Source organism: Nothoprocta perdicaria, unplaced genomic scaffold (genome assembly GCF_003342845.1).
Source record: "Nothoprocta perdicaria isolate Ctin4 unplaced genomic scaffold, notPer1 scaffold_73, whole genome shotgun sequence".
NCBI classification, from domain to species: domain Eukaryota; kingdom Metazoa; phylum Chordata; class Aves; order Tinamiformes; family Tinamidae; genus Nothoprocta; species Nothoprocta perdicaria.
The window spans coordinates 2,176,519-2,200,836 of NW_020456010.1; the positions used below are offsets into that span (position 1 = coordinate 2,176,519).

A 24,318-nucleotide genomic window follows, 5' to 3' on the forward strand; every position below is an offset into this window, starting at 1 on the left:
TCTATCTGGCTATACCTTAACCCGGAGAAGCCAGAAAAAGCCTTGCTGATGTGGATGGAGAGAGTTAYCAATGGAACACTGCTGGTTCTCCAAATGTTCAATAACAACTGCTGGCAATGTTAAAAAAGCACTTAAGCTTCTTAGCCATAGAGAGCAAGTATAAACCCACCTCGCTTGCCAATTCCTTTTCCACAAAGAGCAGATGACCACGACCATTGTGCCTTGTCTCTTTTGAAGGAAACTACTGCAAAATGCTCAGTGTGAAGCTGGGTATTAAGAGCACACTGGATGCCTCTCATAATCAGAATACAGCAGTTCAGTGGCTAAGCATAAATTCATGCAGGCTCCGTGTTAACCCCAGCACTCCTCAGGGGACACTGGCTGTCACTTAGTTGCTGGCTAGTAATCCCCATTACTTTTTTTACTCTTTTGATATAAAACTTCTAACTAAAATGTGCTTTTTATCTGGGCRATTCAGAGTCACATCTCGTCTAACATCAGCCTCATTCCAGGTATGTCTGTCCTGGTATAAGAAGGGAAAAACAAGATGAAAAAGCATCCTTTCTGGTATCAACTTTGCTCTTCTTCCTCTGCTTGCTTRTCTGTCTTTTGCAAATTGCAGAATTATGATTTTCCCAATTAAGGGAAAGTCCATAATGAGTATTGCCTTGTTACATGGCAGTGGAGCATTTAGAAGCAATTACCTGCTCGTGACAAGGAATAAAAAAGGGAATGAATATACATATATGTGTGTATATATATATATATATATATATATATATGCACACAGAGAGAGAGAGAAAACGAGAACATGGAGAACATACATGACTGCTCAGTTTGAACCTGGAAAGATTAGAAGTGTTTTGAGAAGAAATGCAAAGTTCTGTCTGCCTTGGGTATAGATGAGTTTTAAAAGCCCAGATAAAGGGAAACTGGATTGCTTCATTCCCCATTGTGCTCTTAAGGAAATCTCACATCCCAAGCACACACAGGAGTCAGCAAGGATTTGGAAAGCCGTTTCTGAAGTTGTGGCAAACACAACCTTATTTTTACTACAGCTCTAACAAGCTACGACAAGTAGAGGAGAGAAAGTGGTTTGGGGAAATTTGAGGAGCCTCAGTTGACAAAAGTTTTTATAGTAATCATGTTGRTAGTTCTTTTGATTTAAACAAGAGTTTTACATCAGCTGTTATCTTTTCCCTGGCAACTTCATTTAGAGTTTCTCCATATAAAGACATAAATATTCCTTTTAATTTATTAGGAAAAAAAAATCAGCACCTGTTTATGGAGGAAGACAATGAAATAATCTAAATTGTCAATTAGCACAATCTAAAGAAGAAATATCTGGAAAAATCTAGAGAATAAATATTTTTGGCCATGGTTCATTGATGATTCAATGTCCTGAGAGAGTATAAACTTAAACAGTTCAGACTGGTGTCCTGAACCTCTGATACGGAAGGGATATGCATTTTATGTAATAAATGTTTTCTTGGCTTTGTGCTTGTCTCCAGGGATTTCTTCCATGGTGAAAGTGCTGCATTTTTCCAATTATATGAAGGAACTGCCGTGGTGTTGATAGTCTTGGCTGCTTTTTGTGTGTGTGATGGTGACAGTTCTGGAATAGCTGGAACAGATATAAAGCTTGCTTTATGGGCAAGAAGGAGGATTCGCTGTGGTGCTCTTGTTTCATGTTATGTCAGGAAATTTTTTTTATATATACTGATTTGTCTTAAATGTCTGAAATATGGAATATGTACCTATTTTTTTAATTGACTGAATCTAAGTAGCATTTTAGATGTCCAGTTGCAAATAAAGCCGACACGTGCTTGTGCAGTTACAGTAACTGTACATGTGAATTAGATGCACACCTGTCCAGCTGCACTTGTGCTAGCTAAGAGCTTAGTCAAACCATCCAGTTCATGTTTTGTCCTCTCTGGCAGCCCAGCTTTTAGCACCAAGTGGGGCCTGTGCCACTACTCACATGCATCTAGCTGTATTCCCCCAAACCCCCTTTCTTTCTCATGCACAGATATGCAGTATCTCACTTAGAAAGTGTGTCCCTAGCATTCTTGGAAGCAGGCACCAATTTCCTAACAGCTGTCCTAAGTTACACCCTGAGCTGTCTTGGTGCTTCTTTTGCAAGTTATCAAAAAAATAAAATATTGAAACACATGGAGTAATGTGCACTAAATCATACTAAAAAGTGCAGTGCTTTTCTCTTGAACCATAGTTCCATGATCCCTGATCACAGTCAGGAGCTGTGCTAGCAGAGAAGGTCAATCCATGTAAGAAGAGTGTTTTAGTTTGACTGTTAATGTGGTGCAGGTGGTTTTTTACTTTGTATAAAAGACTATCRTGAAAGACAGTAATAAGTTTTGTGACAGCTAAAATGGTTTTGTACTTGAGGGTAGCAGGTTCTTCCCTTTCCCTCTCCTTCCTTTACCTTCCTGATCCTAGGTCTTCTCCTGTTGTTTCCCTAGCACAGTATCATGCTGTTCTCCAATTGCTGCAAATTTCTGGGTACCAGTTGTGCTTTCAGCCACAAGTCTTGTGATGCTCTGTCCACGTCGCTCCTCTCCCTGGAAAACTGTGACCAGTGTGCAGCATAGTGACCCAAAGCATACCGGTTTTAAGCTGAATTTAGGAACATAGCATAGCAAGGGGAAAAGTTTAAAACAACAGACAGTGTATGTTCTCATAGGTCTTGCCAGAACCTGTTCTATTATCCAGAGGGGGACACTGGTGCGTTTATTTTTCAGGCATCTGAGTTTGTTTTACCTTAGCCCAGAGCCCCATTCTCTTTATATTTACAGCATGTGCCCCTCCTAGTGCCCTTCGGCCCTTTTGGGTCTCCCCTCTGTCCACCCTTTTCATTCGTGGGGGGCATAGGCAAGCTCASCAAAGCAGCAGAAAGAACTCTGCACTGTTACTGGCCCCGAATTTGCACTGGTGGCTTCCCCTGGTGTTGCTGGKCTTCTCTCCTGGCCGCCTAGCAGCACCACACTGAAAAGACAAGAGTTAAAGACTACATCATGTGGACAACTGAAGGAGCATACAGTACTCWGTATTTATAGGTACTTCCTAGATCATCCCTTTATGTATCAAAATAAGAATATAAAATATATGAAGTATAGGTGTATAACTTCTAAAGTGGCTTACGGATACTAAAATGCATTGTCAGTTTTTGTAACAAAGYAGTATGTATTAGTAGTATGTAAATTGTCAGTGGATCGCTGTCTATTAACAAATGATTAACTATGCATAGTGTGCTTAACAAGGGCCTAACAGACCACTTGCAGCTCTGTCTGTAGCTACGTAGAAGACCTTGATACAGTTACAGCRATTTTAACAAACACCAAGTTTAGAGTATGGCCTAAACCAGCTCTTCAGCATTTCAATTATTGATTTAAGAGCAAAATTAGCACTGACTAACCTAAAAATCAAGTGTCCAGCTTCTGTCCAGTCCTTTCCATCAGCTCACATCCTGCAGAAACAGCAGGGCTCTCTCAGACCTTCTTGCCCTGACCTCTCTGCGCTCACTGGTTGTTTTCTGTGTGATAGTTTTTCACATAGGCCACATGAATTACTGTTTTGCAGGAGCTAATTCTCTTTGCCAAGAACATCTGTGTGCATCTGTGAGAAAGTGACACTTCACATCTTTTTCCTCTTCTGTTACCATCTGCACAGTCTCTACACATCAAAACTCTTGGACACCAGCAGTAGTTCAACACAAAACAGTGTCAGTCTGAGATGATAAACTGGCTGTCCCCGTGCTTGGATGTCACTTGGGGTTCAATGCAGGGAAGGGTGTTTCTCATCTYAGGACAGCTCTTAATACTATCTGCACAGGAGGCTGTGCATCAAGGGACATAACTGGCATTTATTGTGGTAGTAAAAACTAGCATGTTTTTCATTTCCTCACACTGGCTGCTCCATGTGCCACTGGATGATGTCTCTCCTGGATGTGGTACTTTTTCATCTGCAGAGGATGGGGCTGTTGTACATACGTGTCACCACGTATAAATGTACTTTGGAAAAGGCAAATAAGTGCACCTTGCACTTGGAGGAGAAGGTGGTGAATTTTGCAGTAAGTTTCTTTGGGAGGTGATGCTGCAGGCTCAGCTGGTACSTGCAACAGGACTGCCCTCAGCACAGGCAGGCTTTGGCCTTACTGCTCAGTGTTCCGCTTTGCTTAAAAGAAACAAGTTGCTGGCCACAGAATTCAAAGATTTTTTTGAACATGTTGTTTTCAGGATGCAATGAAACAATTCCAGGTGGAAGAGATGGATATTACCTGTGAAAATAAAATGACAATGCTGGCAGCAAGAGGGGCTCTGCTGTAGGACTGTCTAGAGAATGTCTGGATTTATCCAGCTATTTACTGTCTGGGCAGTTCTACACAGCATGAGGTTTCTGGCTCCGTAACTCTCCGCAATTCTTGGATTTTGTATCTGCTTAGGGCTTTTTTCCCCCCTCTGTCTTCTGGTGGTTTTCTTTCCCGTCCTTATTCTGCTGGCTTCTCAGAACACCAGGCAATCTTCATAGAAACAGATGCTAAGCAGGCTGCAGCAATAGCAAAGGAACACCTGGACTGCTAGTTTTTTTTAATGGTGCTTCTATTTCTCAAGAAATTGTCTATTTTTTTAGTATACAGTAATGGAAACAGAGGTAGCCCAGTAAATCAAAATGAAAATCCAGCTCTGAACATCAGCATTTCAAACGCCTAAGAGAGTTGCTTTAGTCTGCTAGAATATAAGTGGCCCAAATATTAATTAGAGGTGGAAAATGGGAATGTAACTATTTCTCCTCCGCTTTTCCCCATGCCCTGTCAGATTTGCAGCTCCAGAGCCTCCAAGCAGCTCTAGGTGGTGAGCCTGCGGTTTGGCAGTGCGGGCTGCATCAAGGGGAGATGAGTGGCACTTCAGAAGCAGGATTTTGGTCGCAGCTGCAGGTTGCGTGGCCAGGGTGTCGTGTGTGTGTGACATGCAGCCCCTCCTGCTTTGCTGCCCTGCTTTTGGGGTGGCTTCTGCTCGCAGCCCTGATGGTTGGGGCGAGCCTTGTTACCCCAGCAGGAGGAGGAGTGTGAGCACAGCGGGCCCTGGGCAGCAGGGCACCCGCAGAGGGACACGCAGCACCCTCTGCAAGCCAGAAAACCCTGACCCTTTCTGTATGCTATTGACTCAACTCCACCCCTGCTGTTATCCCTGTTATGACTTAATAGTCTGGATTTGGCTTGTTACCTTTTAATGAGATTCTTCTTGAAGAGAGAACGCTTTGTGGAAACTGCAGATTTATGTTGTTTCTAGGAAGATAAATTTATTTCCAGCTAATATGCGCCACAGCCCATGGGGGCTAGTGCGACGCAGCCCGTGTTACAAGCATGATTATTTTATATCCTGTTTTCTTCTCCCTGCAGAGGATTATGCCCAGCTGTGCAACATCCCCGTTCCAGGATCTCGACGGCCATATGGACAAGATGCTCTGGTTGACTTTGAGGAGCACTACACTCCAGAAAYGAATCCATACTTTGTTGAAGACCGTAAGCAAGTTTCGCTGTTATGTAAAAGGCTTGAGAGGGGGATTGTACCTTGGCTTATTTCCCTGGAGTTGGCTTCGCTCTTCTGTTTGCTTCTGTAATGTGGCCTATTTATGTACTAGTTATTCCTGTGACACCAGCTTTCGGTCAGGTGTTCAGGTTCAAGAGCCAGCACTGTCTAAGAGTCCAGTTGGGCTCACAGTGCAGTATTAATTTTTAATATAGTGAAACAGCTTGTGCCAAGTGTACTAAATTTATATTTACCAACAGATTTACAGCTAGAGGTCAAAAGCATTGCCAGTTTCTCTTCTCACTGATTAATTTTGTTTTAGCACATGGGACAAATTTCTTGGGAGCGCACTTAGTTTAAAAGAAAAGAGGAAAAAAAATCCTCTCATGTCAGTTTTCCATGATTTTCCAGGAAAGTTTCATCTGGGAGAACTGGAGAGCGTGCGAGCTGTTCCGAGGCGCAGCGCGGCGTGCTGGCAGCACGCAGGGCGGGCGCAGCCGGCAGCGCGGCTGTGCGCCAGCAATAGCTGCCTGCCTGATGCGCTTGGCCCAGCTCCCTTTTGGGACAGGAGGGAGAGGCATAGTTAGCACTCTCATCAGCTTCCTCTGCACCAGGCAGCATCCACAGSTCCAACACACTTTTTCCACAGTTTTAAATTAAAAAAAGRAAAAAATGGAGCTCTCAGAAGTAACTGATAACTTCTTTTGCTTTGTGCATCTGGTCTACAAATTGCCACTGCACTGGCACTTCCCCAGAGTGCTTCTCCTATACAATGGATAACTTTTAAACTAAAGCTACTGGATCAAAACAGGGCGAGGGGATTACAGCATGTTTATTACAAGGGTGATATGTATTTCGTTAGCAGCTTGCACCTTGCACAAGATCATACTGTACAGATCAGGTTAATGAGTTGGTTTCTATTGAGCACTGGAATGACCTTCTGCACCTAAGGGTGATTTTTTTTATTTCTTTACAGCCCAATGATTTTAATTAAACAGTACTGAGTGTTTAGGTATAACTGCAATGTCACATAGATAGAAACTACCAAAACAAAACGAAAAACCCAGAAAGATGACTAGCTGATGYGATAGATCATATATGAAGTAGGAAGGAAGCACTTCTGCCAGTTGCCATCAGCAGTGAATAAGTAACACCAAACTGTGGACAGTTCTGAATCCAAAGCTGAGGCCTCTGTTTTAGAAGCAGAGGTGTAAGGGCTCACCTCTTCTGCTCCCACTTGATCACTGAATGCCACAGAGCAGCAAGCAAAATATGAAGATCAATCAGATTTCTTATTAAACTGAAATTAGTTATCACGACAGTCTGCCCAGTATCCTCAGCACAGCTACGCTGCCATGTGATTTGCTAGGTTCATGGAAAAAGAATTAATKTTTCCCACTTTGTGTACATTTGTATACAATCCATGTATTTTCTGTGTTCTAGAGACGTGCTGTGTCTGTCAGCAAATGCTTCTTTTGCCTCCTTTTCTGTTCACTGTCTCCACAATTTATTCAGTGCATCACTGCTGGATGTGATCCCTGCTAAGGTTCTTAGCATGCTGCAGAAAATCCAGGTTAGGTGCAAAGTATGTAGCCAAGAAACAGAGAGTGGATATGATGACAATAAAGAAAGCAATTGAAGGTTAATTTAAAAAGGGTGGAGCAGGAAAGACAAAAGCTTGTAAAAAAAGAGAAGAGGGACTCGATAGCCACAACAGGATGGCATAAAATCAGAAAGGCGGGAGAACAAGTCGAAGGTTGGTTAGAAATTCATTTTCCTATGTAGCTGAGCAGATGTACATACCCCTAGTATTGCAGCAAATATAGGTGAACAGTTGGTGGTATATCTGTTTAACCAATTTTAGATATATCTGTTTGTGGAACTGCTAAATCGATTGTATGTTATGGGGCAGAGGGAAAGATGCATTACCCATCCCACTTCATTCCACTCCATCTCCAGAGGACTTATTTACTATCTGTACTGTATATTCATCATGCTGGTAAACCAAGGACCCTCAAATGCCTCAAAAGRCCTTTTTCCCCAGAAGTCTTTTTGACGTGAGGGACTGCCACCTGCAGTTGTGTTACAGCACTGCTCGAAGAACGGAAAAGAAGCTGAAAACCTTGGCTGGGACTAAAAGGAGCAATTCAGTCCTACAAAGGATCTCTGAATATGTAAAAGAATCAAATATTTTTTCAAATATGTCCTGCTCTTTATAAATACATACGTAATTGTCTAGAAGCCCTAACTCAGGGAGCAGAGCCCCCTCACAAGAGGCATTATACAAACTAGGGAAAACAAAGGCAGCCCTTTAGCTTTGACTGCTCAACATCTAGAATTATGACAAGCAGCAATGGGTAGTTTATAGGTATTTGTACTGGCACGGATTGCAGAACCACCAGCCAAGAAGTTACTAACCCAAACCACAATAGGGAAGCCGTCTCTGATTGCTTCTTACTTTCCTTGAGGCAGCTGAAATTGATTTTTATCTATATATATTTCTTCTGGATAAATTAGAATGCAACTCTAACCCCCTCACACAAGCTTTCTTTTCAAAAAGACTGCTTTAGGAATATTCCTCCCAAACTCCATTATCACTTTTCGTTTTGCTTACATTGATATACTTAAAATATTCAACTAAAGCCTGTTACATATTTAGAAAGCACTGATTTAGCATTTAAAAACTATGCCGTCAGTATATTTTCATTTACAAGCTACAGCCAGTGATTACAAAAGAAACCTAGAATTCAAAAGGTAATTTAGTTCTCATCTTTGAGCATATACTAGGACACTCTCCTAGTACATTTACAACTCCAGCTGGTGCAGTTCTGCTAAAGCTGACCTATTTTCCACAAAGTCAAGCCACATTCCAGAAAACCTCTAAGAGAATTTCAGAGCCTTTCTGTACATTTGGATATACAGACTGGACTGCTCTGTAACTTACTTATTTCTATATAATTCTTTCTCTACATAGGTTTTCTGAACAGCTTTGAGGAGCTACAAGCAGAGGAATGTGGTATCCTGAATGGATGTGAGAACGGCCGCTGCGTGAGAGTCCAAGAAGGCTACACCTGTGACTGCTTTGATGGTTATCACCTGGACATGGCGAAAATGACTTGTGTTGGTGAGGATGCCACGTGTTCATATTCTGCTGTTAGTCTGGCAGGTTACTCGGTCACTTCACTTAAGAGGGACTAAGTAAGTGAGCTACAGATGCTCACCTGAATTCCACTGAAGATGCCCAACTCCTGCCTGCTTTAAGGCGAAGGCCAGTGCATGTCGTTGTTACAGAAACAGCTCTGTAGATGTCCCTCAGGTCATCTTAGTCATTACAGTTGTTTTCAGTAAAAGACTAGAAACTAAGATACACACTTTTGAAATGACGCTTAAATGCTGTTAATAAAGTAACGGCGGAAAATGCAAAACAAAGTACTCAGTGAGATAAAAGATTTCAACAATTTATGGACCAGACTATCCCTACAATTTATAAAAGCAAATCTGTGCAACAAATAGCCAAGGCATCAAGTTTGGCCWTCAGGTAGCAACAAAGCACAGGGAGACGGGGTGGCAGGGGAAGATGAAGCAAAACAATTAACGTGTCTCAGAGCAGAAGCTCAGGRGCAACTGTACATGGGTGTTTCAGGCTGAGGTCTCCTCGCTGTGTCGTGCTGAGGCTACCTGCAGTCATCAGGCCTGCCTAGCCAGCTGGTCTCCTTGGCTGGAAAAGAGAGATACTGCAGGCCAGGGCTGCCCAGTGTTGAGTGCAAATAGCCTGCTGGTCGCAGTGATGGGAACACCAAAAATGCCTAAAGTATTTGGTTTTGTTAACAGACATTTAAGAATTGGTAGATAATTGGTAGATAATTCATTAATGGAAACTGGTAGATAATCCATTAATTCTCAGTCATCAAGAAAATCCCTCAAAGGATTTTTAATGGATTGTTTTTGTTTGGCAGCTCAGGCTGAATTTGGACCTAGTAATTTAGCAGTGTAGCACTCTAAGAACATTTAACATTTGTTTCCTGTGATAACTTCCTCAYCTTACTATTTAGATAGTTTCATGTTGCAACTTTTGACCCCGCTTAACTCTGCCTAATGTGAGCTGAATATGTAAGTTCTCCACTTACYTATACAGCATTTTTTCTTCTTGACAATTCTGGAAATAAACTGACTTTTCCTGCACACCGCAGGCTTACGTACATGTGTTTCGATGTGCCCTTTTCTGCAGATGTGAACGAGTGCAGCGAACTGAACAACAGGATGTCTCTGTGCAAGAACGCCAAGTGCATTAACACGGAGGGCTCCTACAAGTGTTTGTGTCTGCCCGGCTACGTACCTTCGGATAAGCCAAACTACTGCACACCACTGAACTCAGAACTAGACAGTGAACTGGAGTAGAGGAAAACCTCCATATTCTAAGCCCATATACTCTGCACTGTATAAAGAAAAGGAAGGAAAGTATTTAACTTGATAAGAGAAGGCACCGGAGTAGTGAACATATGGGGAAAAAGCATGTGTCAAAGGTGAGAAATGATGGGCTGATGATATGTCAGCTTCGCTGAAGTGACAGACCAAATGGACACATTTCTCTGTATGGAAGAAACAGTAAAGTATATAGTGTGTTCATAAGGAAAAAAATCATTATGCAAAAACAGTGCTGTTATTTTAAACAGAAGAGCTTTGGTATTTTGGATTTTGTTTTTGTTTTTACTATTGCTTGATTAATTTGGCATTTAAATAGTGATGGAAATATTTTATATTACTATGTCATTTTTTTGATTGTTCAGTTCCTTGCCTACTGTTTCTCTTCAGACCTTTTCTTCTGATCAGTACAGAATCTTTGATGCAGATATTCTTAGGCCATTTTATAAGAACTGTTGCACAGGGTAATGCGCCTCCTTCTCTGGAACATTGGTCAGTGACTTTTTTGAATCTGCTACTTGTCTGCCCTGTGGAGCAGGCACCACTTGTTTCCAAATGTTTATATACCTTGGCGAAAAGTCCTTATATTCATTTTGTATTCTGTAATGGTTGTTACTGCACTTAAAAGTTTTTAGAACCTTTCTTGCCAAGTTCAAAGCTGCTAGTGGACAACATTGGATTCTTTTTGTACATTAAAGCAAAAGATTTGAGCTCACGTCTGTATTGTAATGTGTAAATTGAACACAAGAGAGATCTTGTATGATTACCCTAACATATTAAAGCTGTATATTAAACCTCAATAAAATCACCTTTTTTTAGAAAACAGCTATTTGGTAATTGTAGATTTATTCTTGTATTTGSGTTCATGTTACTAGAATCAAACCCTAGGGTGTGTATAGTACTAGAATTAATTTACAGTACAATAGTTATAGGGATTTGTCTGGCTGTTTTTTCTTTCTCATGTTGTTTTAATAAGGCCAGGGCTTGAATTAGTTGATGCTTGAAGTTGAGCTTCCAGGGGGAAGATTTCAAACACAGACCTGCAGAAACTGTTTGACTTGGAAGCYGACTTCCATGGAATTTTTGTTCTTTCCTGGTTTAGGCATGTTTCCCACAAAATCTGCAATCTTCGGTGGATGGCCTGGTTTTCAGAACTACTACAGAGAAGGGGGATAATTTTCTTTTCCTGATGAACTGTACCTTGCCGTGGCCTTAGCCATTTTTCAGTGGTAGAAGAGAGAGAAAGCAATTGCAAGACTGATAGATGTTTTGCTTTATCCTTCTCCAGAATGAAATGGTTTGCTTTGGAAATGCTGAAGCACGTCCTTTTGATATTTTCCAAATGAAACATTTTTGCTATGTCCTTTAGACCTGCCCTATATTGAAAGGATAAAACTAAACGCAAGAAAGTAGGTCCAACTGTCCCAAAATTAGATTTTTATTTCTCATTTTACCAACAAAAGAAATACTTGTTTTGGTTCTGAATCAAATTTATTTTCCAATATTTTAGGTCTGTCACTGAATGAAAAACAAAAAAATCCATTAAGTTGTAGGCCTTTAAGTAAGTACCAAGCACAGGATAAGTCTCCGTTTAGTCCATGGGCTTGTTCACATTAGAAAAAGTTAGTAAAGAGTGAAGAAATAGGCTGAACTTGGCCCGTCTCAGGAGTAGCCTAAGGGATCGCGGAGCAGGGAAGAGGCTCAGGGTGGGATCTGCGGCGCTCCTGAGAGCGAGCATGAGGAGACAGGGCTCAAACGCCAGCACCTTGGAGGACTTTTCTTTGGGACAAACACAAACATTTAATTCTGAGGCAYGAGACCGGCTTCTTGCTGTTTTTTCTCTCTTTGTTCTCTTAAGGCACATTTAAAATACTCTGGCAGTTTATCATTTGCAGCTGACATAGGTGCAATATGATATGACATAGATATGTGTGTGTATATATTATATACACACACGCACACACACRTATGTGTGTATATGCACACATACACATGGAAATGCCAGGGCACTGCCTGCTGACTGGTGCCAGGCCTTCAAAAAGGCCTTGCCAAAGGAACCACGGCCCGAGGACTTCAGGGAAGTATTTAGCTCCTCTGAACTCAGCTGCCTCCCCAAGCCCACCTACTTGGTTCCAGGAGCGTGAGCTTCACCTGAAAAGCTGCAGGGCTCGGGAATACAGTTTCAATCCACAGTTAAGCAAACATTTTCTTAACACCATTAAGACAAGGGATTGGACACCACAGATGGAGCCCTTTACTTGTTACAAGAGCTGTGGTTTAGGCGAGAACCCTAAAAATACAGAATCCACCGATCACAATTGCATGATTCAAGTTTCTGAGTGTGGCAGGGTCTGGATCTGATTACAGTTTATGCCAAATGGCACCAACATTTTTTTTATACCCTTACAGATCCTTTAAAAATACACTAGTCCTGTTTTCACAGCCAGCCCATTTGGTGCTGCAGAAGGGAAGTTCTAAGCTTGGCACCACTGCCTCCAAATTCTTCATTCCACTGTAAAGCTACTGCGTTAATGAGATCACGGATCCTGCCAAACTGAAGGGACACTGACATTTCAGTTAGAAAGATAAGGTATCTGAACGCTGGGATGACAGTGACAAAAATGAGCCAGTGTTAAAACAGTATTCCAACTGAGCACTAACGTTTACTGGAACAAAACAGCACCACAGCAGGACACCTGAATTCAAGAGGCGAAACGGGTATTGGTGGCAAATACTCAGCTAGTCGGTGACAAGCGACGTGCTCAAGCATAACCCTGACTACACAAACAAGTGATGGAGGCTCCAAGGTGCCCGTCGTGACCTGTTAGCGCCTGGTGCTCCTACCTTTGCACCGGTGGCGTTTGAATCCCTGTTCYGGGGTCCTGGGGACCCTCCCTGGTGTCCACACGGCCCTCGCTCTCCTTGCTCCTGCGGCCAAGGCAAGGTGACAGACTGCTGAYGCGTGCCACGGGCCAGCCCTGGCCGGCGAGTGAAGCGCAGCGCATTCCTTTAAAGCACACAGTGAACTTCAAACCCCGCTGCTGCCTCCAGAAGAAACTAGGGGTTGTTCCTCAGTCATGCCACCCACTTGGAAGAGAGGCTTGCACATGCTGCGGCCTCTGCTAACACYGCGGCGGCCAAGGGAGCTGTTAAGRAGCAATTCCAAAGAGAAAGGAAAAAGAAGTCAATTGTTACAAGACGCAGAGGCTATTGCTCACTTTTGAGATATTTGGGTTTTATATAGCTTTTTTTCTATCAGAAGRTATGAAGTTATCTTGCCTGGGGAAGCTAAGTGCTGTATCCAAAAGCAGACACCACAAAATACACATGAGAAAGCGGGAACAAATGCAGAAAATCAGCCCTCTGCTGAAGACTTCCCAGCAGTGATGACAACAGCTTGGGGGAGCACAACAGCACTCCTGCCAAAAATGCCAAGGACTGGGCTATTTTCCCTGCACTTCCCTACAGGAAGAGCCTTACGGCAGAAGAGCYGGAAAACTCAGGCAGTCCTGGGGCAGCATCTCCACAGCTGGCACGGGCTGTGCTTGCACACCAAGCTCTGAACCACTTGGAAACCCTTTTCTCCCCCCATCCACTTCACATTCAGGAGCCCCGGTGCCAAAAAGAAAACRTGTTGAAACCCAGATTCTCTTGTGGAGCCCTGTCCTCGAAGYGGTGTTACCATCCGGCGGGACAGGGCTGATGCAGCCCAGGGAAAGCCAGCAACGCCAGCCCTCWTGCAGGACTGCAGAATAGGCAGTGGCTCAGGCACTCCTGGAGAACAGCAAATCCTGCGGCGCCCCAGGGAAAGCCTTCAGGGCGCTGCTTTGTCCCACCTTACCGTCACTCCCTATCCTTCCCATCAGGAAGGAGCCCTCACAGGAAGGTGGTGGCCCTGCCCGCAGGAGCAGGTGCCAGGCACATGCCCTTAGCAGGAAGCGGCACACGGGCCTGGCACGCTCAGCGCGCAGCCGCTCGCTCCTGCTCTCCCGCGGCGGCCCACGCGGAGCRCGCCGGAGTCGCACACGCTGCGGGCACCACGCTGCAGCCAGCTCCTGCAGTGGCAGCCTCGCTAGCAGGGAAGGTCGCCAGGAAGGTTTTTGTCCCCACAAAATACGGAGAGGAAGGAGAAAATTAGGCTRCTCTTCCTCTTGCGGTGCTGACTTTCCCTTCAAGCTGTGCTTCACTGTATACTACTTTCCATTAGCTCTGAACTGAGGGAAAGGAGAACGTGCGCTAGCCAGCATGGAAAATTTCTACGTGACAATTTCAGCATCACCTCCAATCCCTATCTAGTCCTGCTGCCAGGATCCATTCCAGGCTGGATTTTTCCAAAGCACTCCATATTGATTTAGCGCTGCTCCCACCAAAACCTGTGGCACTTCCACAGATTCCAGTGGGAGCAGAGCAACGGCTGTGCCAAGCTCTTATGAAAAAATCCCACCATGTGTGTTTAATGAAGAATGTCCCTGGCAGGAAAGTTTTGAGTACAACTAAGCAGATTTTTTTAATATTTCTTTCACATTAAAAGTTTCATTTCTGTCACTTCACAATCAGTAAGAAGCTGCCCGGAAGGGTGAGTAGGACCTGCTCCAACATCCCCAACAGAAGACTGCCCATTTCCAGCTAAAACTGAATTTAACTTCGTTGCCATCCAGAGGGTCCCTGCCGCTTTGCTAGCAGGCTCTGCCCCCAGCACCCACCCCTCGCAGGCAGCTCCAGCCCCACTCCAGCTGCAGGGCAGTCCCTGCTTCCCAGTGACCCATTCCCCATGGCACTGCTGAGCACAGGACCGCAGCACCGCTGGCCTTGGCGGGGGCCTCTGCAGACCCTCCCCTGCAAGCACCAGCAGGGGCGGCCAGAGCTCGCTGCCCTCCACTGCGCCCGCCGGGGTGTGAGTGGCTCCGCGAGAGGAGATGCCACAGCCTCACTGGGCATCCTGCTCCACGTTCGACCACCTTCACAGTGAAGAAGCAATTTTCTTGTGTTCGGCCAGAACTTCCCACGTGCCTGTGGCTTCTCCTAAAATAGGAGAGACCACTGAGAAGAATCTGGCCCCTTGCTCTTTCATTATTTATAAAYACTTACAAACTCTCTCATCAGATATTGCAAGCATTACTAAGATTCCATCTGAGCCTTCATTTCTCCAGCCTGAATAGTCCCAGCTCTCCCAGCTTCACCTCATTAAGACAGATTGGCTAGTCCCTTCATCGCCAGATATCTCATCACAGAAAGCTATCAGGCTGGTTAGCCACAATTTCCCCTTTGCAAAGCCATGCTGATCACCTTCCTGTCCTTCACGTGTCTGGAAATAGCATCCAGGATTCATTACTCCAGCAGGCTGCCGGGGATCAAGGTGAGGCTGATGGGCCTCTAGTTCCCCACATCCTCCTGCTTCCCCTTCTCGCAGATAGGGTGACATTTCCTTTCTCCCAGTCCTCAAGGACCTTCCCTGATCCCCACGACCTTTCCAAGCTCATTGAGCGTGTCCTTGCAGGGACACTGGCCAGCTCCTCCCACACTCTGGCCCACGGACGAGCACATGTCCAGCTTAAGAGTTCAGGCTCCCTCCACATCCCGCTATGATTCGCCCGAGACCCGCACCCTCAGCAGCTCATTCCTTCCTGTTCCCTGCCTGGCGCAGTCTGCGGTGTCTAACTGCAGGCTGGGCACGCAGTGTAACTGATAACCCCCATCCGGCACTCGGAAAAATCTTCCGCCCAAGTAAGCCGAGAACATCCGTCATCAACAGCGGTCACAGCAGCCTCTTTCCTCACCGACACGGAACCCGCAGCAGCCCCACGCCACCTTGGGATTCTTCCCCAAACTACCAAGAAGGATGAGGAAACCTGTATATTTTCCTACTTTTACTRCAAGCAAAAGATTTCTAACCTGTTTTCAGCAGTGAATGTGTTTTTCTCAGGCCTGCATCACCAAACTGAGCTGAGTTGCAAACAGGGAATAAGGAAGTTTCAAAAATAAAACTAGAAAGGAAAGGGAAATCSTTTGATCTGCACAACAGTGGACTGTATGAAGCTGGAATTTACAGTCAGGTTTGCTCACATTTAGATGTCATTTTCCAAAGGCTAAAGAGAAAAGGAAAAAACTCTTGAAAAAAAAAACCAGGCGTTAACTATACTACCCACCACAATATTAGCTCACTTTAGTTTGCTAAATATAAAACAAAGTGGGTAAGGAGAGTTCAGACTATTTTTTTACTATTGAAGGCATTTGTGCACTTACGTATTAATGCCATACATATTAATCCTTCGATATTTTTGTGTCTGGTACAAGTTTGGGTATTGCCTTATTCCACCTGAAGGCAGCTATGATTATTTTCAGACAAATTGGCTCTTATTTCACCGAGCAAAATTTGTTTTATGTTTGTGTATTTGCTAAAGCCACTTTGGCCACACAGAGCAGATCAAACAACGCAGTTATAATCATGCAGCAGCTACCAATTCTGCACTGCAAGGAAGACAGATGGACCACACAAACSTAACACTTCAGGTATGGCATTTCCCCTCTCTAGACACCTAATCCCAAACATTGCCGGCAGACTCAGCAGCATTCAAAACCTCAAGGGCAAAGACCACGTGGCCCCAGCAGCCTAAAGGGTGCACCAAAAAGTTGCTGCAGCAGCTCCCTCTCACTGTAATTCCCTGTACTTTTATCCTCCTATAGTTCCCCTATATTTTCCAGGATAATCTCTTTTCTTTAGTCTTCTGTACATGCATAATTACCAGTATCTGTTAACATAAAACTCTACTACCATTTTCTCCTCTCATCTTGGTGAAACCCAACTGGCTTCAGTGGGTTCAAATACGAACTAATTTTGCTCATAGTATAGAAAGAACCATATTGATTTTCTAATACTTAAATATATGTATATGTATACATATTAAAATCTTCAAGGAATAAAATACTAAAAAGTCTTTGAAAGAGACCTAACACAGTGGGAGAAATTTGCTACTCACTGTTCAAAAACTGCACAAAAATATAAGCAAACATTAGAAAGATCTGAAAAGACACTAGGAGAGATTAAGTCTTTAGAACTCATTTGGAATGAAACCTAGAGGAAAAAAGAAAGAGGAGAGCTATGAGGGAACTTGGTGTTCCCAGGGTTTAAGAGCAAAGCTACTTTTTCTCTAGCCTCTGTCACTAGAGGTCAGCACAGCCCCTGAAGTGCCAACTCCTTCAAGTTTCAGGAACGATGACAAAATCTGCAAATCCCAGAGGAAAACAGTGTAAATAGCCCCAAGGAGACACAATCTGTATTTTKGCAAGGGGAGTCTGGTGCCAAATGGGAGACGTGAGGCCTCAGACACATAACAGCACAGCTGATGGCAGCGACTGAAAGCTCTGAACCCAAACGCTGAACGAGGACACGTGCCACAGGCTCAACCACTCCAGCAGAGCAATCAGAGGCCAAGGMTGGCTATTTTAAAACCAGGCCCTAGCCTAAGGTAAAAGCTGTCACCTAAAAAATCCGGCTGATTAGCTCTGAGGRTCTTCTTGATGGATGGAAAATAAAGCATTTAATGCCCCTGCCCAACCAAATTCCTACCCCAGGCTGTGAGCAGCTGGTCTGGCTCACGTAAAGCTTGCTCCTACATGGCAAGTCAAGCACWAGGGAAGGTGTTCACAGCAATGGAACCATTCCTAAGAACCCAGGAAAAACACACACACACATCCCTTCTTAACCCAACAGTGTAATCCTCATCCCTTAGAAGTCCCTGGAGAAACCTCCCGGTTCCGGGGTTGTGCTGAGCAGGCTGYTATTCCTGTCCCGCAGAGCCTCTGCAAGCTCCTGTTGCTGGAAGCTGACACGGGAACAGAGCACTTGGCAGGAACCGGGGAGGAGCAACTCTTCCTCTTCCTCTAAGCAAGGTTCCGGGACGCTGTGGCAGTCAGCTCCTCGCAGCACAGGTGCAGACAGCAGAGATTYGGCAGTGAAGGGATGTCACACCAGGGCAAGGCAAACCAGTTGCTCCCTTTGCACAGTGAGTGGCAGAAAGGCCTCCCTGCACAAGCATAAGTTATGACACTCAGCGTGCAGCTCCAGCAGAAGAAGACACCTTTGGCAGGACGACTGAGGCTCCATCATAGAGCCATGTCGCTGCAGATGCCCCACAAGAGGCCATTTAGTGCCCCCTGCCCTGCTTCAAATGGCAGCGAAGGGGCTTGGACTGAAGCCTTCAAAACATTGAGGGTAATTAGTTTCCTTTGCAACAGCCAAATTCAGCTTCTCCCCTGTCTGGCAGACACAGGAATGCAAAAGACCTTGAAATTCAGAAAAGTTTGGCTCGCAAATGGAAGGCCTTTGAAATACTAGCAAAGGAAAGCGCAGAAGAATAAGCTCACACTAATGTTAACAAAAAAAAAATACCTCATCTTGGTCAATGAAGTGTAACAGGGGGAAACTGGTGTAAATGAGAGCTTAACTCCATCAACTTAACAAAAAGCAGATGGACTTCAACCACTTCTAATKATTTTCCCCCCCTCAATCTACATCTGGTTTTGAGAGGTAAATAAATTTCCTTGAAAAAGAGATGACAATATTTGCAAGAATTTGGAAAGTGCTTGCACTCGCAGTATTTGGGCCTTCAGATTCTTCCATTAAATGTTATCATTTCTTTTTAGTTTTAAATTGACATACATTAATCTCTATGACGTTTCTTTCTGCACATCCTTATTTACATAGGTGTCTGCCCAGATTGCGGAATGCTGCAGGGAAGTCCTTCTGGTACAGCTGTATTACATGAACAACACATTAGCGGTCTTTTATTAGTACATTACATACAAAGGAGGAAGCAATTCATCTCCACTATACGTTTTGTCACTTTTTTTCTTGGAAGTTTCAATGCAAAAATATTTACTTTAAAATAAACACAAGCATAGAAAAGTGGGTGTTTGAGACTGAGCATCTAAAGGCCGAGGAGTGAAAGCCTCTATAGTGTAGGACTGCAGAGCCTCAGAACTTCCAGCCATTCCTGCTTTTGAGTCCTAGTGAGCGGGAAAGAATCAAAATCACCCCCTTAACCCCCYTTGTATGAGGTGTTGCAAAAGGTTGGTATGCAAAGAAATACTGAGGTATCACTARTGACAGCAGCAGCCCAGCACAGCTCAGTGACAAGAGCTGCAACCAGGAATGGGGATTTCTCACCCTGGATTCTGTGACGCCAGGAAAGCAGAGAAGCCACCCACCAAGATGGACAGCACGGGCTTGCCAAGAAACGAACTTGTCAGAGACAGGTTTTGACAGGTCAGGAACCTGCTGAAATTTTAAATAGCTCCTTCCACCTTCCTGGAACAAATCAACTGCAGCACAGTCCTGCAGCAGCACTGAGGACATTTTTGGGGGAAAGGAGGGCAAAAGAGAATTTTGCAGAATAGTGAGGTGACATTGCAGGGGCTCATAACAGCTTCTCCCAAGTCTGAGAGGAGGCACAAGGGTGCTGGCATGAAAATTTTGCAAGTGGTAACATAAAATGAAAGCTTGAGCTGACTGGAGGCAGAAATCAACTCTGCTGAAGTGAACGGCGCACACTAGGCAGGACAGAAGTGGAATGAGAAGAACCTTGAATATGAAGACAAGGATGTGACTGAGGAGACAAGTAAAATGTAAGGAAAAGTATATTAAGCCTTCCTGAGAAAAGTATCCCTTCCTGTGAGACCTTTGGCAAGGTAACTGCATTTCCTCATCAATACCACAGAGATAATGTTTCCTGCTGTCATCACCTCCCTGAAAACTTTAAACTCCTGGCTGTTTGTATAGAAATCAATCACAGGGTAGAGATAAGGATCATCAGAAGTTTTAGGCACTGCAATCTTCAACATTTTGTAAAGAGAACCTTAATTTAGACTTCACTAGTACACATGCCATCGGGTTTAATGCRTGTTGTTTGTTCAAAACACAAAGAAGGCTGAGAAAAAGCCATGTTCTGGTTAAGGAAGGACGTGAAAAATAAATTATACTGCTATTTGTGTACCCCATCCATAACCTATCTAAAACACACGCAGACGGTTTACATCACGAGGAATTACAGACAGCAACTGGGCTAACCTCGTGAGATCCCAAACACATGGGGCAGACCATCAGCACATTATCTTCTATATGTGTGTTGCCTCACAGTTTGAGCCTGACCTGCTGTTTCCCCCTAATTTTTGTAAGATCACAATTAACTGTTCTCCAGCTTGGCCCACAGCTGTAGGGAGTAAATCTATTGGGATATTTTTAGCTTTTAATGGTTTGCTTGAGTGGTGGGAGGGAAACAATACATTTTCTATGCCCTACATTTTCTATACACTGAACGTAGGCTATAATTAGAAAGTCCCTTAAGCTCACAGCTCCTCAGCTCTTCTGAACAAGCACAGCTCCACCAAAACCAACAGGCCGGCTTCCCCAGACTGCTCTAAGGGGTGTCACTCCACCGACGTTGACGAAGCAGCACCAATTGGTAGAAGTTGGGGACCTGGCCTGCAGCCCGCGCCGCAGGCCAGMGGCACCATCTGGTGATCTGCTCAACACGTTCAGAAATCCAGAGAGATATCATGTGTCCTTGGGATTCACCCAATGTTTCTGGCACAAGAGATTTCCACAGCCGTAAGTTAGGCAGCCTAAAGAGGACCCACAGGACATAAACACCTATTTATTGTTTCCTCCTCCATATAACTTTACCAGGGAAAGTTACAYGACTCCTTGCAACAGATTGGGCAATGCAGTGAAATGTGGGGGGCAAGGAAATGACTGAGGGCGAAAGAGGGTCAGGAACAAACCCTTAACAAATTCAAGCTATTGCATAACTTAGGACAAACTAGATCGTGCTGCCCTGCTCACAAGGAATAGGGCTTCATGTCAAACACATTCCCACTGATGCTAGTGGAAAAGCGCATAAAAGGATAAAAGCAGAGGAAAYGGCACAGATAATTTCAGCCTATTATTTTAGAAGCTGATTTGCTGGTAAAAATGAGAATGAACTGCACAGAGCCCATATGAAGTCCAGCACAAAGCAGKGGGTTGCTCACACTGCCTTGCAATAGCTCCAAGTCTCCTTTAGAGAAGGAGWCACGATTTTCTCTACAGGAAACCCTGCAGACCTGGGGGGTGTTGTTGACAGCCCCAACGCAGGCACACATGCATGCATTTTGGGGGCAGAGTGTAAATGAGCTGTTAAGACAAGATGCTTTGAATTCCAAGGGACTGAAAACCTCCCTGCAGGGTAGGGGCACCACAGTGCTACTCCACAGCTGCTACTGCAGCCAGGAGTTACGCTGGAGTCTGCTGACCAAGACAAGACTAGTGAAAATAGGATTGTCAGACAAAACACAACTCTTCTGCTTTGAAACATAAAAATGTCATTGGATTTTACAAGCATCCATCCTCACAGCACACCCAGTTCCCGGCTCTGTTGGGGTTCTGCCAGCTATTCAATCCCCAAAGGAAGCTCTGCTGTGGAAGGCTGCGGCACCCCTCACAGGCCTCTCAACAGAGGCTCTTCCCTCAAGATTGCAAAGATAAAGTGGGATTGATAAAGCTTGCACTGCCGGCGAAAACTTCTTCCAAGCCAAAATTTCTTCAAAGAAGTCAGGTGCCAGAGGAGGGGAATCTTGCTTCAACCGTGCCTTCTATTTTTACCCCATTTGTCATCAGTTGGAGCTATTTGGACCAACACAGAGAAGAAGCGTGTGTGCCTGCAAGCGAGGGCAGCAGCCAAAGCAGCACAAGCAGATCCCTGCAGCTGGGCTCCTCCGGCACGCTGCGGACACAAGCGCGTGCGGCTGCTCCAGGCTAAGCCTCCCCAGGGCTCTGGCACTGCTTGGTGGTGACTGCACCACAGCCGCAGAACATGGGGATGCAAATTTAAGGCTGTAACCACAGGCAACTCACTGAGAAGATTTAAGATTTAAAGTAAACTGCATTTGAATAAAGGTTTGCTCGAGTGAAGAACTGCTAAGCAGCTTTGTATTTCAGTGCTCTTACATCACAGAGAACTTTGCAAAACTGTTTTTGCAAACTGTTTGTCCAGCTCTTACCTCTCAACAATAAACTAAATCAAATTCTACCCACTGGCAGCCCCTCAGCCTTGGTCTGAAGTCTGGAAGAGCTGGAGAGACTGCAGAGACTTGCTTGGGACAAGGGAAACTCAGTCATCTCCAAGAGAAAGTCCCTATTAAAATTGGTTCAGTGCTTCACACAGAGACAGTATTTGATCCATTATTACATATGAAGCATTATACAGAGCTTTTTCCTCTTTGTGCTACATGATCTGCAAATTAAGACATCTTCCTAAGGGTGTAATACCACTTATTAACAGATTGGTTTAATACAGGATAAAATAACCTAAATATTGCAACTTTCAGGACGTTCTCTACACTTAATTGTTCATCTTGAAAGGAGAAAACCATCTCAGTTGGAGCATTACATTTTTAAAATAAACTCTTCTCCACTGTTAAGCTAATGTTCAATTACTGATTTTTGTTTTTATAGTTGATATTCCAGAATCTTTAACTTTCTTTTTTAATACTTTCACAGAAAACTTGGACTTACTAATTTCAAATAAATCTACAAAAATATTTATCCACCCACCCCTTGTATGTCCTTGTATTTTTCATAAGCAATCAYGTTTGTGTCATGGGAAATAGGCTCTTTGTAAAGTTCTCAAGCAGGCAGGCTCGAGAAGAACTCTTGAAGAAATTATTTAATTTTATGTAAGTTCTTCTGGCATCTTCTCTACCTAAAASTACAAAATTTTGCAAATTCATATATGAGACACCACACTAGAAAACAGTTACAGCTGTTGCCTACATAATACGTATGAAGCAAAGGGCTTTAAATTTTCCAAATTCTTCAAATRCCACAGATCCTTAATTCCCATCACTTTTAGCACCATTCATCTGCATAAGTCTTGACTACAAATCTCAAACAGAAGAAAAAACAGTTTTCTACCTAGCAACACATCTCTTATGTCTGCACCTTTCCCTTAGAATAACAGCTCATTTCAGAACATGCACCACAATCTTTACTGCTATTTTCCTAGTCTGTGTAAATTGAAAGAAAAGCACGTACCATTACTCGGGCCTCAGACAGCAGAATATGGAAAGAATATGGAAAGTGGTCAGAATATGGAAAACATCGTCTGGCAAATTTGTTTACATAGTCATCTTAATTGATCATGCTTTGAAAATGGTTTGATCCTTTTTTTGAAAAAAAAAAGAAAAAGCTTAGCAGGGCTTTGGATGCTTAATGTATATGAAAAACATGGTAAACTGAAAAATAATTAAAATTGGAAAGCTCTTGCTCAGAAATCTAACCCAAAGCCAATTAAAAGCTTTTTTTTTTTGCCACAAATAAATAGATTTGAGGATTCTAGCACAGTTGCTATTCAATAGCTACAGCTGCACAGCCTTCCTGACAGAATATATGTAAAGCTGTTTCCCTCTACGTAAATGCATTTTGTTYGCTTAAACACCTCCAAGCTCTAAGTATCTGGGCTGAGTCTGCAGGGTAATKTGCACTGATTCTGCAAGGTAATTTTCACTGATTAAGAAACTAGCTTAATGAAATGATGAGTGTCTTTTAAAGAAACAAAAATATGATTTTAACCTAGAGTAAGCTTGCGAGATCTGTACCTCATGAAAGATGTATTGATGCCATCCTAAAATACATGCTAGCCATCCCTCACTTTGTGAAGCCAAAGAAAATTTGTTTCAACTCTCCAGACCCTTACACGCTTTTCAAAGCTTTAATCAAATTTAAACACTTAATCAGAGAGCTAATTACTGAAGCAGCTAAGGGCAAAAGGCCCCGTGCTACTACATGTCCCCATTTTTTTGCGGATTACAGAAGACAGCGTCCTGCAGCAGCTCAGAACAAGCACTCCCCTCATGCGAGCCGGCAGCGCCTACAGAGCAATCTTGAGCAAATTCTTTGATTTATATTTAAGGGGGGGAGCAAAACCCCCCCAAGATCTTTCCTTTGTTTAAATGCATTTCCTGCCTTCCTTACTGCTATATACTGTGTTGTGGCAGGCCTATTTATAGTCCAAAGAAAAGGAAAAAGCACCACTGGGGCAGGAAAACTAAGTTGGGAAAGAATAGAAGGAAGTGTGGCTGCCATTTARCCAAACAATCTAGAACTAATTGAGCTCAGAAGAGCCCCAGCCTCAGTGAAGCGGCGGGAGCGACCAGAGCACCATCCTGCCCCTCTCTCCAGGGCACTGGCAGCAGCCTACGCTGCACGGACGCACGGAAAATAATTTCAGCCTCTCAACACCATGAGGAAAGGTGAAATCCTGGAAAAATGAGTGTGTTGAAAGTCAGGTACCTGTCAGATTAAGGTAAGCRGCTT

At 43.9% G+C, this 24,318-nt stretch overlaps 2 protein-coding genes across 4 annotated transcripts in view; both read left to right on the plus strand.

Moving 5' to 3' along the window:
• Positions 1–10,793, plus strand: part of LTBP1 (latent transforming growth factor beta binding protein 1) — a 167,210-nt gene extending 156,417 nt beyond the window's left edge. For both annotated transcript variants that reach the window (XM_026051165.1, XM_026051166.1), the window contains exons 29-31: positions 5,417–5,539; positions 8,521–8,670; positions 9,775–10,793. In XM_026051165.1, coding sequence (XP_025906950.1) covers positions 5,417–5,539; positions 8,521–8,670; positions 9,775–9,944 — 443 coding nt within the window. In that variant the 3' untranslated portion in view covers positions 9,945–10,793. The remainder of the gene's footprint in view (positions 1–5,416; positions 5,540–8,520; positions 8,671–9,774) is intronic.
• Positions 10,794–24,280: 13,487 nt separating this feature from the next.
• Positions 24,281–24,318, plus strand: part of RASGRP3 (RAS guanyl releasing protein 3) — a 60,158-nt gene continuing 60,120 nt past the window's right edge. For both annotated transcript variants that reach the window (XM_026051185.1, XM_026051187.1), the window contains exon 1: positions 24,281–24,307. The gene's annotated coding sequence lies outside the window, so the exon portion shown is untranslated. The remainder of the gene's footprint in view (positions 24,308–24,318) is intronic.